The sequence below is a fragment of the Mus caroli genome, unplaced genomic scaffold, assembly GCF_978045245.1.
Source record: "Mus caroli unplaced genomic scaffold, Mus_caroli_1 scaffold_18, whole genome shotgun sequence".
NCBI classification, from domain to species: domain Eukaryota; kingdom Metazoa; phylum Chordata; class Mammalia; order Rodentia; family Muridae; genus Mus; species Mus caroli.
Window position 1 is genome coordinate 81,117,229 of NW_028227273.1, and position 17,695 is coordinate 81,134,923.

Here is a 17,695-nt window from a genome sequence, read left to right on the forward strand (position 1 = left end):
GGGTGTAGCAGGGCTGTGTTAAGCAGGAGCAAAACTCTGATGGGTTGTCCTGACCAACATCTGGAAGCTTCATTACCATGAGCTCATGCCACTACGAAGCAACTGATATATCCACGTGTGTGACACAGTTCCAGAAACAGTAGGCACTGGAGTGTTCAGGAACTTTGAGACAATGCAGCTGGTTTCCTGTGCGTCACACATGCACCCTGTTAACCCCAGTAATTATCCCAGGGACTTTAACTTGACAATAAATAGTTGAGAGGATGTGGTCTGGTTTAATATTTACTATCAATAACACATCACAACACATTCGTTAAGCTTAAACATATGGTTTTTGTGTCTTTAGTTATGAATAATGGAGATCCTTCCACGATTGGGAAACGTGTTAACAAAACGGCGAAGCTAAGCTGAATCAAACTTCTATTATATAGAACACACACAGTTATGTAGCTTATTCAAAGACAGGCTAAGGTAGAAGAGAATTTAAAATGAGTTCTACATAAATCTTTTCTGAACATAGTTAAAGGCTTCACATCTGAACATGGCAGGTTAATCCTGTTTGCAGATGGTGCTTACACTGTTATAATCAGTTTTTTTTTCCTGTTTCCCATCCCGGCCACATTGTTTTTAACACAAGGTAGAACAATGTTTTTAATTAGTGGTATAAAAATACCCACCGCAATCTCATGTTGGAATCTTGCCAAATTCACTAGGTGAAATAGCTGTTTTCCTGGTCTTTCCCTGTAGAAGCCACTAACATCCTAAGGATTGCTTGAATATGATGCTGGGGCATGGGATGCCGACCTAGCACATCTGACATATACAAATACATTCTACTTTTAAACTTTAAAATAACAGCTCTGGGGGCGGGAGAGATGTCTTGGCAGTTCAGGGAAGCCTGGGTTCAATTCCCAGCATTGATGTGGCAGTATGTAACTATCTGTCATTCCAGTTTCAAGAGATAGGATGCCCTCTCTGACTTGAGGGCAGTGAAATGCATGTGATGCAGATATACATGTAGACAAAACACCCACACACATAGAAATGAAGACAGCAGTGACGGAGACTGAGCTTCTACTGCTACTGTCTCAAGCCATTTGTCTACTGGCTAAAACTACCTCTGTCTCAGTGTTGCTCAGATGTGAATATACGTTTTGGTACTTTGTTTTTAGTGAGCATTAGAATGAACCTCTCTCAGTGCCCTGAGACAAGTGCCCTCTGACAGAGCAGGGCTCTTCTAAGCCCTGTGCCACTCAACATCCTGGGCACAAGCAGCGACTTTGGCAGCGCTGAGAAGGCCACTTCTATCCAAGCTGTAGCAAAGCTAAAGGAAGGCTTCGTGAATGCTTGCTTGCTGACACTGCCTCATCCCGAGAAGAGCAGAGTGCCAGGCCCCACAGCTGCTTCTGCTCATCCTTCCCCATCCTTCCCTGGTACTATAGAGAAAGAAAGAACAGTTTTAAAACCTTGAAACCCCTCCAAGAAAAGGAAGTTACTGATGGTTCATGATACATACTACATAGGGAGAGATGCTGATGGAGCTTGAACTATAGTAAGGAGAGACAGGTAAGGAATCCTAGGAGTGTGAACACTTCATGTTAGGGATCTTACGGTTAGGCCTTGAAGACGCTGGTCAGGTAAAAGGACCAAGGCTGAGTGGCAGATCTCAGAAGAGAAATGACAGGAAATGGGGTACAAAACCTACATAGAAGTCAAGGGCCTGGGGATTCTCTTAAAAGCAGTGATAAGCCTAGGAAGGGCCTTCAACAGGAAAGATTTTCAACACACATTTTTTTAATTAGATATTTTCTTCATTTACAATGCAAATGCTATCCCAAAAGTCCCTTATGCCCTCCCCCACCCTGCTCTCCAACCCACCCACTCCTGCTTCCTGGCCCTGGTATTCCCCTGTATTGGGACATATAATCTTTGCAAGACCAAGGGTCTCTCCTCCCAATGATGGCTGAATAGGCCATCTTCTGCTACATATGCACCTAGATACACGAGCTCTGGGGGTACTGGTTAGTTCATATTGCTGTTCCTCCTACAGGTCAACACACATTTTTCAAAGGTCTGTCTGGATTTTTGTGGAGCATCGGGGAGGCGGCAGGAAGAACTACTTGTGGAGTGCTGTGGGAAACATCTGACACTTAAGGAGCACAGAGAAGGCACCCCAGCTCCAGGACAAGACACAGCGTTGACAGAACTGCAGAGATGCCTGCAGGGATGGCCTGTGTTTTGCACTGGTCTCTGCAGGAGTCAGTGAACAGACTCCAAATGAACAAGGTAGCAACTGTGGGTTCTGCCTTGTTTTGCTGCTTGCCTGTGCATTTGAGGGAAGGGGTCTATTCTTACTCTGTCTTTCGAAACAGTGGGTGCTGGCAGGCCCAAACTCTCAAAGATACCAGCCACATATCTTGCAGTGAACCACACTGTGTCCACCATGGCCAACTACTGCACTCTAATGGCAAGGTGAGGAGCTCCCAATCATGTGCAATAGAAGATCAGTGTTCAGTTGTCAAGTGGGTGTGCCCTCATTTTTCAGAATAGAGTAGGAAGGAGGGCCCTGGTCTCTGATGTGCTCCTGCAAGGCAGATGGCATCTGAGCTCCTCCGGGAGGACTCTGCCCAACACAGACTGCTAGTTTCTGCTTAGTCCCTGCTTGATCCTAAGAGCAGATATGGTCCTTCATAAATGGTGGAAGAAGGGGCTGAGGATACTCAGCAACATGATATTAGATGGATCAACTTGATACAGATGTAACCATGTAAAAAGGGCTACGGCTGGCTCAGACTGTCAGCTCAATAACTGTTTAGAAGTAAAAAGGCAAACTGAATGAGGGGGCCATTGGAATAAGCTTCCACAGCTTGGTTAGGGTTACTGCAGAGTGGAGTGCCCACCTCTAAGATTGACGCCAACAATGTCCACATTGGTGGCATTAAGATGGTCCTTTGGGAGTTAATCCAGCCATTGAGGGTTCTATGCTCATGAGAGGACAAGATTAGATAGCTTACTTGCTCATCCACTCCACCACATGAGGATGTCTAGCCAGTAGCAATTAGAGAAATGAGCCAGCCCTAGACATCAAACCTGCAGTGCCTTGATCTTGGACTCCCAAACTGAAAGAAACAAATGCTCTTTGTAGATTAGAGAATCTCAGGTTTTGGTTATAGCAACATAAGATGATTGTACAAATTGTATATCTGTAGATTTACTAAATTTAATACGTATGAATTCATGATGGGTAAATTGTACAACATAGCTGTCAAGAAACAGCTGTTGGGTGTACCATGAATGAATTATTCCTTAAATACTTGTGACCACAAAGATAAATAATTTAGGATTCATCTTTGTTCCAGTATAGGATGACACAGGAAGTGTCTACCTCACTGGATGGGACAAAAATCAAGGGAAAGCCACCATCCTTTACAAAATATTTTGCAACTGTAGTAGCTGACTCAAAGTAAACACACACATGTTGGTCAATAAGTCTACAGGACAGAGCAAAACATTACCTCTGACAATCTCAGGTGTAGATTATTATTTTCTGGTTCCAGTTCAACTATCCTTTCTTCTTTAACCTACAACCAAGGATCCAAAAGGAAAAATCCATCAATGCAGCACCTACCTGCACATACTGAAATACCATGAATGAACAGAGTGCAAGAAGGGATAGGAACCCTCTCAGCAAGGAGAAGGTCAACTGTCACCTGTCAGGTTGCTCACTCTCCTTCACATACTACAGAGACAAGACAAGCTGGCCTCAGCAAGGCCTGACCTGCTACCCTCCCACATGCCCTGGCTCTAAGCCTCTGTCAGCACCAGCCACAAGGGCTACCAGGGATGTAAGTCTTAGACTCCAGACTCTTTATCGTTTGGTCAGTAAGGGAGCAGAGGGCCTAGCTGGGAAAACAAGTTTATAGAGAAAGCCATAGAAATGGTGTGTGTGTGGGTATGTGTGTGCGCGCGCGCACGCACACCATGCACACGTGCTCATAAGACATCAGTAGTCTTAGAAGTTCAAGGAGAGAAAGGATTTTATGTAAAGATGTGATGGTAGAGAATGGAGGTTGGATATTGGAAGAAAATAGTGGAATTTTATGAGCCAAAGAAGTGAACTGTATATTTAACTCCCATAGACAACTGGGACAGGAACAGTGTTCCTGTTGGTGGCTCAGGGTTCCAGCTGTGGATTTAGGGAATTCAGACCATTATGCTAAAAATACAATGTCAGACTAAAGATTCAACATCCCACTGGTGCTCCTGTCTCTTCAGACAAGAAATTAAGTCCCTCCTTCTAGGGATCCCCTCATTCTCTCCTGCAGTAGATTCAGCCTTTCCTTTTATGGGTCTAGGCATTCCTGCAGGAGATTCAGACCCTCTTGAAGGGAATTCTGTCTCCAGATAGGGGTGCATCCTCCTGGTAGGTAATTAACTATCCAAATCTTCTCACAGAGAATCTGTGATCACCTAGACAGTACTTTGTGCACTTCTAAACTCTTATTAATAATGGTAACCCAATACCTAGGAGTTACAAAGTGTTAATTGCTAAATGTATGTAGTTCCTTATGAAAATCGCTGAAATATTTTGATGAAACTTACTTAATTTCTAGGTTTCAAACAATGATAGCAGTTGTAGTTATAAGTTTAGCATATGTTTTATCAAATTTATTAGAAAATATTTTTATTTTGTCTTAAAGATGGTGGTCTACCTGGAATTTCCCCCCTAATTTTACCTTTGTTTATTGCTAGGATACAGAAAGGCTTTATTTCTGCTGACAGAGCTTGTATTTATTGGTCTTGTATAACTCACTATTTCGTGCAAAGATTTTAGCAGATTCTTTAGGGTCCTTTCTACTTATAATATGGTTCCAACTTCAAGTAGACTACATTGTTCAATTTTCTTCCCAAAATAACTGGGCTATACCACTAGAACAGTGCTGTACAGCAGTGCAGGAAAGACGTGGGTTACAAGCATGTCCAAAGTCTGGTACAATTAGAATGGGGCACAGTGAGAAAGTTCTGTCCTGTTTGCTCTGACTCTAGTAGAAGTCTCTTTTCAGTACCTACGCTTGGCTATGGTGTAACCTGATTCATATGGTGAAATATTAAGTCCAGGTCTCTCAGCAGGTGACACTTGAAGACAGTGCCCTCAAGGTGATCAATTCAAGGAAGACTTAAGGGTGGGTTCTCCTTTAATGTCATTGGTGTCCTTCTGAAGGGAACCCTGGAGACATAAGACACTTGAAGCTGTACTACAGAGCAATAGTGATAAAAATGGCATGGTACTGGTACAGCGACAGGCAGGCAGATCAATGCAAGAGAATTGAAGACCCAGAAATGAATCCACAGACCTAATGTCACTTGATCTTTGACAAAGGAGCTAAAAACATCCAGTGGAAAAAAGGCAGCATTTTCAACAAATGGTGCTGGTTCAACTGGTGGTCAGCATGTAGAAAAGTGCAAATCGACCCATTCTTATTTCCTTCTAAAGTCCAAGTGGACCTACACATAAAACCAGATACACTGAAACTTAGAGGAGAAAGGGGGGAAGAGCCTCGAAAACATGGACACAGGGGAAAAATTCCTGAACAGAACACAAACGGCTTATGCTGTAGAATCAAGAATCGACAAATGGGACCTCATAAAATTGCAGAGTGTCTGTAAAGGACACTGTCAATAGGACAAAAAAGGCAAGCATTCGATTGGGAAAAGATCTTTACCAACCCTACATCTGATAGAGGGCTAATATCCAATATATACAAAGAACTCAAGAAGTTAGGCTCCAGAGAACTAAATAAGCCTATTAAAAATGGGGTACAGAGCTAAACAAAGACTTTTCAACTGATGAAAATTGAAAGGCCAAGAAGCACCTAAAGAAATGTTCAACATCCTTAGTCAGCAGGGAAATGCAAATCAAAACATCTTGAGATTCCATCTCATACCAGTCAGAATGGCTAAAAACTCAGGTGACAGCAGATGCTGGCGAGGATGAGGAAAAAGAGAAACACTCCTCCATTGCTGGTGGGATTAGAAGCTGGTACCACTCCAGAAATCAGTCTGGTGGTTCTTCAGAAAACTGGACATACTACTACCTGAGAATCCCGCTATACCCAGAAGATGCTCCAACATGTAATAAGGACACATGTCCCACTATGTTCATAGCAGCCTTATTTATAAAGTCAGGAGTCAGAAAGAACCCAGATGTCCTTCAACTTAGGAATGGATACAGAAAATGAAGTATTACTCAGTTATTAAAAACGATGAATTAATGAAATTCTTAGGCAACTGTATAGATCGAAAAATGATCCTGAGTGAGGTAAACCAATCGCAAAAGAACACACATGGTATGCACTCATTCATAAGTGGATATTAGCCCAAAACCTTCAAGTAACTAGGATACAATTCAGAGACCACATGAAGCTCAATAAGAAGCAAGACCAAAGTGTGGGTGCTTCGATCCTTCTTAGAAGGAGAACAAAATACTCACAGGAGCAAATATGGAGATAAAGTGTTGAGCAGAGATTGAAGGAAAGGCCACCCAGAGACTGTCCCACCTGGGGATTCATCCCATATACAGTTACCAACCCCAGACACTATTGTGGATGCCAAGAAGTGTATGCTGAAATGAGCCTGATATGGCTGTCTCCTGAGAGGCCCTTCCAGAGCCTTACAAATACAGAGGAGGAAGCTCACAGCCAACCATTGGACTAAGCTCTGGGGTGTCTGATGGAGGAGATGGAGAAGGGACTGAAGGATTTGAAGGAGTTTGCATCCCCATAGGAAGAACAACAATATCAACCAACCAGATCACCCCCGCGCACAGAACTCCCAGGGACTAAGCCATCAACAAAGGAGTACACATGGCTGCAGCTGCATACGTAGCAGAGGATGGCCTTGTCAGGTATCAATGGGAAGAGAGGTCCTTGGTCCTATGAAGGCTTGATAGCTGCCCCAGTGTAGGGGAATCGAAGGAGGGGAGGTAGGAATGGGTAGGTAGGTGAAGGAACACCCTCATAGAAGCAGGGGAAGGGAGGATGTGCTAAGAGTATTTCCAGGAGGGAGGGAAACCTGGAAATGGGTTAATATTTTAAATGTAAATAAAGAAAAAAAAAAAAGATCACTTCTGTAGTGTCTCCATAACTGGTTCAGCAAAGACGTCAGGTGTTGGCCATTAGCCTGTGTGGCCTACGCTCACATTCCCTCAGCCTCTATGTTGCTTCCAGTTTACCAAAAAGCCCGGGCTAGTCACATATCACTTTCTACAGACACCTCTGTCTTCTAAGCCCTCAAACTCCTGTTCAACAGGACCTTCTTATCACTGCACTCCGAGCATGTACACTCTAACTTTTGGTGGTGGTGGTGGTGGCTGATTTTAGATCATGTAAGGTGCAGAATCTCTGCTCAGCAGCCACTGCCACTTATGGTATTTATTTTTTTGTTCACTTTATCCATCTATTTGTCCTGCTGTGTGCCCTTAAGAGGGCAACTACAAAGATTATGTAAATACTGCTTGTTAACATGTGTATGAGATATGCTCCGTATGCAGTAGGAGATGTTCAGCAGAGCTGAGAGAGGTGCCAAATGGCTAATTCCTGCCGGGTATCTTTCACTGGCCAATCATAGGCATGCGCTATGCCTACCAACAGCCACTTTTGCCAGCTTAGCTTACTCACTCACAGAACTTTGCTCCTGCCTTCTCAAGAAAAACAGCGTCCCCTTAGTGCTTGTAGAACACAAATCACCGTACTGTGGCCTTGAATACTCAGCTCACCTGGAGGATTCTCTCTCCCTATCCCAGGCAGGATCCTGCCTCCTGAGCCTCCCCTTGACAGAGACCCTTCCCCTCTACCATCTCAAAAGAGCCTACTAATAATGTCTTGTAGGGTGCTTCAATCAACCCCCACAGCTCCTGTGTTCATTTCTCACACTGTTAATGGTTATAAGCAACCACGGGCTGCTTCTGACTTTCTGTTCCCAACCTGCCCTGTATGTGATTTCCTGGGATCACAGGGTGAGTGGGGGCAGTAAGCTGTATACTGCTTTAAAAGTCACGGCAATCTGAAGACTGTCATTTAGTTCCCAGTTCTATGAGTAAACAGGTAAAAATACTTCGTATAGGAACACAATCAAATAAAACTTTAAGAGTATTTCTTCTGCCAACTCATATTCTGCTTAATTGTATCATAAATTCATAGGTATATGTGTGTCTGAAATCACTTTATTACCTGGGAATGCACAGAGGAAGGCTTAGGTAGGGTTTGGCAGAAAATGAAGTGGTACAGAGACCTGGGGACACAATAGGCCAGAGCCATAATCTCCCTAATAGGGAGGAGTGCAAAGGAAGAGATGGTCCTGAATCAGCACCAAATCTTACGTTTCTAAGGGATGTCTCTACAGAGCTAAACACCACAGCAAATTAAAATACAGAAACACAAACACTAATACCAATATATAAATTTTACATGTCCAAAAAAGTTTCCCACATGTTCCTTTGACCCTCAAACATGCCTTCCCACCCTTAAAGTTCCTTTGCATTTTTACAGGACACTGCTAACTGTCAAACTTTACCAAGTAACAGTACTCAAAGTTATTCCCTGTTCATTGAAACTTTATATTCTTTGACTAGCGACTCCCCAACTCCTCATTCCATTTCACCCACACCCTGAGATTTGGACTCTGCTTTGCCTCCTTGCTAAAGCACAGTAGGCATGAGGGGGAGGGCACACACCAGTCCACTAACCAGTTCCAGCTGGTCAGTGTACACTTGTGCCATGACAATAAAACATACCTTCATTCCAGCAATCTTGAGTGAGTTCATACACTTGACCGTGTATGACCAGGAGACTGTTTAGGCAATGAGCTTATCTGTGAGTATCTTCAGGGAGTCCAGGGACCAGGATGGGGTGGTGAAAGGAGACATGGTCCCAGTGCTCCTTTAGGATGCTGAAGGCATAAAGGGTAGACATGTAGATAGAGGTGACCCAGCTCTCACAAGGGACTCTTGTGAAAATGCCACCCTAGTCTTCAGCTGGTTGTGTCATCAAAGAACACTTTCCCACAGACAGAAAAACAACCAAGGGACAAAGGAAGGAATGACTCAGCAGTTTAATGAAGGAGTAACAGATGGAAATGGGGAAGAGGAATGCTGGCATTACAAATATAAACTTTGTCAGCACTTTGAAAACAATAGCAAATACACTTAAATAGATACAAAGTTTATTAAAAATAGGCTGCAACTAAAATACAGTAGAAATGAAAAAAAAAAAAAAAAACAGCAGTTTCGGTGTTTCCCCACAGTAATGCACACTATTCAATGTGCTCTTACAATATGTATTCACATCTGACCTCACTGTCCAGGGAAGGCCAAGTCTACTTCACTACAGGTTTCACAAACACACATGCAGAGTTTTCAGGTGCTAGCTAGCTCTTCTGTGCATCTGTCTTCCCATGCACTAGTGACAGCAGGTGACTGCTCTTCTCTGGGATGTATGATTATGACACCTGAAGGCTGCCAGTGTGCTCCAGTCACAAGGAGATTGCACTTCCTAGGCAAGATGAGTGTGCAAATCCTTCATAAACTCTCAGGGCCATTCTATTCTCTTACAGAGGAAACAGCAAAGACACACTTTCTAATAGGAAACTGGATTAACATAAAAAATATTTACACTTGCATTTCAACAATTTATCATACAGCTCTTATTAAAAGTGGTTTTTCAGGTTGCAAATACCTCTGTTCTACTTGAAAGTGTGCATATTTTCCTGATGCACAGATTTGTAAGAGAATAGAATGGTACAGAAAGATCATCTGGACACACATTAGGGGTTTCTCATGTAGAAAGTGTGCTTGAAATCATAAAGTCAGCTTTCACAAAAAAACAAGCAAACTGAGGTCTGCCTCACACAACTCAGCTGAGGAATGACAGTGCAAAGTTTAGGAATTAAAATTAAATAAGTCTATTATGCTGAGAAAGCACGTGAGTCAGAGGAGGCACAGCAACACACTCCTTCCTTTCCTGACATTGGATCTACATCACTTTACTAAATGTATACGTTCTGAGACACCTAACTTTTACTGCCACCCATGAGCTCCCACTCTTCTCAGATGTCTCTGCTCATTCCTACATGAATGTTGTGTTACTAGAGAGCTCTAGATCCTTTGCAGCCTTTGAAATATTAGGTAACTTTCTAACATAACTCCTGTCTTTAATTTCCACCAGTGATTAGTCTAGTGATAATTTGGTTTTATAAAAATAAAATCCCTAGGCTTAAATCCTCAAATTTTTTTCGAGAATTTTCAAAATTGAATTATTAATTAGATATTCAAACTCTAACATTTAAATTGATCAGGAGGCTCACATTTGTCAAGAATGTGTTGTGCACCTTACATAAGAAACTCCATCTAGCCACCTCATACAAATGATAGAAGGTAAAGGAAGCATTTGCCCTGGGCTGAGAGGCCTGACTCCTGCAGACAGGGTCCACTGTGACACAGTAGTACTCAGACCTGCTCAGCTGTCACTGTCTGGTAACCAAATTGAGTTTAGAGGAAAAAAACAGAAAGATAATTTCTTGGCCTACTGCCCTTGGAATGACAATGAAAGAAGATAGGGTAGAAGAAATACCCCCTCATGTTTACAGCCCTTCATTCTGCCCTATGAGTCCAAGAGTCTCCCCAAAAGCTAACAGAAACAGGTAACTTCATGTGAGTCAGATCACAAAGAACTAGACAAGATTTTTCTTGGTAAAGTAAAACAAAGTTTCTTGGAATTGAAACATCTCTAATTTGCAACCATTTCAGGTACAGAAAATAAACATCACTTAGAAGTAGCACTGTTCCTTCCTCTTCAGGCTCGCCCCCCACAAAGCCCCTGCCAAGGGCAGACCTGCTTGAGTAAAGGTGTCCTCTCTCTTCTCACTTTGTGTTCAGTTCATTCTCGAGCTCTGTTAATTTACGAGAAGCTTTCACTTTGTCAGACACATCCTGCCCTTGTGAAAAGAGGCGCTGACGCTCTTTAAATGTCAGATTTTCAGGGGCTCCAGAACTGCCAGGTAAGTCTGCATCTTGGCTGGACAAGAGGAAAACACAAAGATAATGCATCAAAATACAAGTGACCAGGGTAAGTAAACTTTCATAAAAATTGTAACATTTCAGTGACACTTATTCATTGTTGCACATTACTGAAGTAATTTTATGTATTGAGGCTGAGAAAAACTATACCAACACTATGATCTGAACAGAACTTTAAAAGCCAGTCAGAACTCATACAACTAAATGCAAGTTCAAAGAAAAGGGAGAGGACAGTGCCTTAGGCCCGTAACCACCTAGGTCAAACACTCATGATTAAAACTTAAAAAAAAAAAAAAAATCAAGAGAGTAATAAACCAACAAATAATTCCATGTATAAAGGGGCAAAATATTCTCTTGACCGTGACTTTTGAAAATGAATAAGGGAACCAGAGATTGCTCAGTGGTGAACCAGAGATCACATCAATACTGGGAAGACATGGCAGCCTGCACAGCCATAGAGAGACCCTCTTTCAATGAGTTGGTAGAGTAAAGTGAGGATAATTTCTATCAATCTAAGGCCTCCACATGGACGAACATACATGATGTGTTTGTATGTCTGATGGCACATCCCCACACTAAAAATGGAGAAAGAAAATAACAAAACCAGTGAGTTCAGTTCCAGTAAGCAGGCAAATCTTGCCAGCTAAGCAAGTTTAATTGTGAGGGTAGTTTAAAAGTAGATAGAGCATTTCTACAAACCTTCCCCAGTTTTATACTGAGAGTCAGACCAGCACTGATAAATGCAATTCAATGTTACAAGATCATAGGACATTTAAGATGAACTAAATGTCTAGCTAAACCTCAGAGGGGACCAGCCTGTAGTAACAAGAAGCCTGCACTGGCAGGCCTCGCCTTCATGTCTCTTGTACTTTAAGTCTTACAGCAGGTCCAGTACCACCTCAAAAAGACCCACGATAGCAACGCCACTTTTAAAAAGCCTACATGTACAAGTGTGACTCCCACCGACATCAAAGTACTAGGGACACCGAAGAATGGGGCCTACCAACAGTTTGAAGCCAGCCTGCCTACACAGTAAGTTCTAGACCTATAGAGGTTGGGGGGAATGGAGAGATGGTGTGTGTTGGGGGAAGGGGGGAGGACAGTCTACATCCTCACATGGTTTTGTATAATAACAAATACCTGAATCCTGATAAAGTCTGATACAATTGAGCAATTATATGAAAATGAGAATAAGCCAGCACAGGTTAGATGAAGCTCCACCCAGCCTGGCCCCGCCCAGCCCTAGTACCTTCTAGTCTGTTTCTCTCTTGCTTCCCGAGGAGCATCATAGGCTCCCACAGCTGTGCCTGCAGATCCCGAGTAAGAGTTTGGTCCTTTTCCAGAGGGAGAAAAAAAGTCCAAGTTAAAGTATTTAATTATTTCTTAAACTTTACTCATATTAGAGTGTCTGCTGAAAACAGGATTCCCTTAATTACTGAAGAGTAATTAAAAAAAAAAAAAAACAAGAAATCAAAGGCTTTTTATATGCTCAAAGATTCATTGATATAAAATCCACTACTCTTAGTGGCCTAGGTAATCCAATCACTATGTTCAAGAACTTAGAATGGAAAAGCTACAGTGCATCCTTTAAAAATTAATCAAATCAAAATAAAAATAATAAAACCCCTGAACTCAAAAACAAGGCACAATAACCACAAATGCAGAAAACAAACCCACAGAAGACTTACTTAAATGCAAGAGTAAGGAAAAATGTTTAGACATACTCCTGACACACTGTAGGAGTTTTTGTATACAATCATTGAGAGCAAATGTAATCTTAAAGTTTAAGGGACAAACCTACATCTATAATTAAAGTCCCTTTGTAGAGGGTAACTACTAGATTTCTTTTTCAAGGTAGATGTAATTATTAAAAGTAAAATAAATCCTTTGAAACAAATGGGTTACCAAAATGAAACTCAGATAAAATTCCTAACACTCCACATTAGTGCTGATGATAAAAAATTTCCAGAAAAAATGAGTTAAGTTGGCCCCGGGCAAGCACATCTGTCTTAACCAAGAAAGCCCAGCTGAGCTCGATGCCCACCAGCTGGCCAACAGTTGCCAAGACTGCAGGCGGCAGTAAGAGATGATGCAAATAAAGATTTACCATGTATCCAAGTCTATAGTCATGCTCTAATATAGAATACCTCAGTGCCATTGCTGTATCTACTGTAACATCACAAAATATAGTAAGGGGCTCAGCAGTTAAGAGTACTTGTGGCAACTGCAGAAGCCCAGGGCTAGGTTCCCAGCTTACAACTATCTCAAGTTCCTGGTTACTCAGACATACATGCAGACAAAAAACTCATAAAAGCATATTCATATCTGAAAAAATCAGATTATAATGTATAGAATACAAGAGACTCAGAATGTTTGGCAAACAAGGATAAGATTGGATTAAATAGGCCACAAAATTATCACTATGTTTTCAGATTACAAAATTCCATGCCTTGTTAGACAAGAGAAAGGAGAACACATTTTCCTGCATATAAAGAGCTGAAGGTTAGGATTTGCTGGATGGATTTGGACAGAGTCTAGTGGCCTTCAAACTGCAAGTTCAAGCACCAGAAGTTTAGGCTTCCCAAATCATCTCAGAGGGTGTCAGCTCCAGCAAAGACTGTCTTCTATCTCCTAGCAATCAATAGTGGGATATAACATGGTATTTGCATAGTTGGTTTCAATTCCCAACTGTATGTTCATTTTGTCTGAAATTAAGTGCTTTGTACTTTTGTGCTTTGCTGAGAGTGACAATGACTTCTTCCATGGGCAAATCTTTCAGTGAATTTTGAATTTGCTATAACATTAAAACTTGGAGCTGACTATATGTATCATTCATATATATATACACATATATATAATGTGTGTATATAATATATATATATATAATATATATATCCACTTATAACTAACTTCCCAAAATTTATAGCAAAAAAGCCATCATTTAAAGACATCCTATCATCAAAATTCACTCTTCATCAGTCTAACTATATAAGCGCTGTCTCCTGTGTACCCCTGGAAGAGGCCGAGTCCCACCTGCAGAAGCATGCTTCATCAGAGAAAGGCCGGACACAGCACACAAAGGAGATAGACAAGGCACAACACTGTTGCATGTGTGCAGGTGGCTCCACAGTGGTGCTTTAGGTGTGACATAAAGTAAGGGTCGGTGGTTTGACTGGGGGCTGAAATCCACAGGTGTAGATCCTAACGATAATGAGACTATCCAGTTTGTCCTGCCATTCATAAACTATAATTCAACTATAAAATCTGATATACGATCAACAGCACTTTGCTTCAAAATGTATTATTCCAGAAATGCCTTGAAAGAGCACCAAGTTCTCAGCATTTATAACAGGAATTTTGTAAGAAAGACTGGTTTTGGGCTTTCAGAATGATTTAAGAATATTGCATACCAATTCTCCAAAAGAGACTAAAAGAGTCTGATGCAGGTGTGGGAAAATGCCATTATTCTAGCAGAACTAATCTGTTGTATGTAGGAAACAAGCCTTGCTGAGTCAGCCTCTTTCAGACCTGCCAAGTTCACATTCATATAAAAATCTCACTGAAGTTTACTCACTGAAATTACACTACTAGATATTCGATGATAGGATTCTATTTCATTTATGGCCAAGACAGTTAAAATTGTCAATATGAATCTAAATGAGCTACATCTTCTGCTTACTGGATCTTTGTGGGCAACTCTTTTGCTCTGTCATAGACAGGGGAATCAATGCACTCAGCAGTCAGTCAGAGGGTTTAACTACCAGAAACTGCAAGCCAACAAAAGTCTATATACTAGTATATGAGGTGCAAGAGAGAAGGATAATGAAACGGAATGAACAAGTGAGAGTGACAGAGGAAGGATTTCAAGATGAGAATCTGTGATGAGGGCTTGCCTGTGTTAGTCGGTGAAGCTTTACTGTTAGCTATGTCAGTGCATGCCCCAATATCCCATCAAACTTCTACAAGGGGTTTGAGTCACTGCATAGGCCTCAGGAACAGAACCACATGTTCTACTCACATTAAATGATGTAAATTTAAAATGCAGTTGGGACCTGGCACTCTGCCTTTATAGATCATGTTTGAGAAGGCAGGTTTTTTGCCCAAAGGGAAAAATTACTTTTAGAGGTACAGAAAAAAAGCCAAGACCAACAGTACTTCAAATAATTTGGTGATAGTGGAGGACTGACTGTTGTCAGTGGATTAACAAGATGGAATGCCTTTAAGTATAATAAAAATTTGAGAAGAAAGGCTAAGTTAAGAGGATTAGCACAAACACCACATCAGAGGCAGAGGCAGATCACATGCTGAAAGTGATCAGATAAAACCCAGTGCCAAAGCAGGCATGGTCTCCATGTACCTTGCCAAGTGGCAGGGGTACAGAGATTCCAGGCTCAATCATCAAGGACAGAAAGGTCTGATTCACCATTCCCTCTTTTACCTCGACCTTTCCAGTGGCCAGGACGGTACAGGCTTGGTTTGCCTGGCAGGGGCGGGGGCTGGCCTGCTTTGTAAGCAGTACTGTTGGCTTTGGCCAAGGGTGGCTGGAATGAGTTGCAGAGGGAGATGCCATCCGAGGCTGGGCGTGGCTGGCAGGGGGGCTGCTGCGGCTTAAGGGTGGCAAGAGGAAGGTGCCCATGAGACTTCCATGTGCTGGGGTACTTATCCTGACCTGCTGGGCCGTAGTACTCCTCCTCATCATCATAAGCAACAAACTTGGCAGTGAACAGCGAGTCTGGGGAGAGGACCTGTGTTTTGAGGTAGGATGCGTTTCGCTGAGGTGGGGGAGGAGGGGCACAGGGTGCTGAGGACAAGGATGGGGGCTCATAGTCCCGTGGAAGTGGAGGTCGGCTCAGCCCGGGCTCTTCGGGCTCCAACAACCTGCGTGCTGCCTCTTCGTGCTGTCGGCGCCTCTCAGCTTCAAGGCGGCTGTAATACCCTTCTTCCTGTCGCCTCTGCAGGCAGGAATAGACAAGAGTGCAAAAGGTCAAGGGTCAGGGGGAATCGGTGGATCCTTAGTGCCTTCAGGGAATGACAGGTACCCTGATCATCACTATACATCACCAAAAGAACATATCCACAGAACATGTTTCAGTGTCACAATTACTGCAGCAGAAGGGGCAGGCCAATCCTGAGAGCCTCATGTCTCAAGACTTTTGAGAACAACACAGTGCCCCATACTGACAGGAACTGCTCAGAAGCGTGGGATGGGTTAAAGCTTAGGACTTTTCATTTGCATAGTTAGACTTAGGATCATCTGCATTCTTTATTCCTCCTCCTTTCCTAGAACTTTTTCTCTCCTCTTCTGTTTGAACAGGATATTAACTTACCTTTTTTTTCTGCTGTGTTTCAAGAGGAAAACATAAACAATAAGAAATATCACTCATTTTCCCAAAGCCACAATCTAACACGTATGCTTCCAGAGTTAATATATGTTTCAAATCTTAATAAACTCTCTGAGGAACAGAAAATGGGAGCCAAGCATTAATAGTGTTAGCAGATATATTCTGACACACACTGTACATTTTCATTCAGGCAAACTACAGTTGACAGTATTGAAATTCTTTTTACATTTAAAAAGGCAACAACACAGTTTTGTTAAGGATTGACAAGAGATTTAGACCACAAGAAGGAAGTAAATATGAAAAGGGACGAAAGAGAAAACATGACAATCTGCCTTGACTTAAGCAAATGTTCAAGGGCAGCCAGGATTGAATTCAACCAACCATAGAGAACTGACACCAGGGACCATGCTGACATCATGTTTGTTGGTCTCTACTATGCCACATTTTTCCCTGTGTCCCTACAGCACAAGCACACACAGTGAACATACAGTGTTCCCTGCTTCCTATTCTGTGAGAGAAAGAGGAAGACTAAAGGCTGCCCTGCTCATTACCCTGGCCCCAACTTCCGCTTCACTTCTTCTTTTATGTTGTAAAATCCTAAAGGAAAGCATTTTTATGTTCTTGACTATACAGTATCAGTATTATCTTAGGTTGGGTAATTAAACTAGGATGACTTCAGTGGCTTTTTAGTGGCACTATCAAGAATGTTAAAATTACATGAAGAACAGATGCTTGAAGAACCCTGCAAGGAAAGACCAAACCAACCTGTTCAGTTACACCAAGAGCAGATACAACGAAATGACCATGGTGACTTTATCCAGAAAATAAACCCACATATTCCATTACAGATCAAAGTCATTCATTGTGGACATTCTGTAGTAAAATAGTATCTCAGTTTGTTTTTTACATTGACTACTAAATTATAGAGACAGTTACTAAAACACATGGGTATTTGACATAATTATGACTTATGAAAACACATACTGGAAAGATTAAATAACGGAGAGTTTCTCACACAGGAATCACAGCTTGCTTCTCTCTGGGCATACAACTCTGATGCAATGACCAGGGTGCTTCATCCCAGTAAGTGGCCAGGCCTAACCTGGGAAAGCATCTCTCTCTGCAGCCTGAGGACTCTCAGAATAAACAGCAAAGCAAGACCACCATAATTTAAAACCTGCATGGCTCCTGTACTGGGTACTTCCTGACTTCCTACAGAGATCATCAGTTTCCACTAACATTACACATGCTAAAGACTTGTGGGTAAACTGATCCTAAAAGT

General features: G+C 42.1%; 1 protein-coding gene across 20 annotated transcripts in view; it reads right to left on the bottom strand.

The window, feature by feature from the left end:
- Positions 1 to 9,092: 9,092 nt before the first annotated feature.
- Positions 9,093 to 17,695, bottom strand: part of Afdn (afadin, adherens junction formation factor) — a 146,719-nt gene continuing 138,116 nt past the window's right edge. For 16 of the 20 annotated variants that reach the window (XM_021150044.3, XM_029471162.2, XM_085833216.1 and 13 more), the window contains 3 exons: positions 15,510 to 16,023; positions 12,321 to 12,405; positions 9,093 to 11,069 (listed from right to left, as the gene is read on the bottom strand). In XM_021150044.3, coding sequence (XP_021005703.2) covers positions 10,916 to 11,069; positions 12,321 to 12,405; positions 15,510 to 16,023 — 753 coding nt within the window. In that variant the 3' untranslated portion in view covers positions 9,093 to 10,915. Of the gene's footprint in view, positions 11,070 to 12,320; positions 12,406 to 15,509; positions 16,024 to 17,695 lie in introns of those variants that run through there. The other 4 variants (XM_021150047.3, XM_029471166.2, XM_029471165.2 and 1 more) reach the window with 2 other exon arrangements.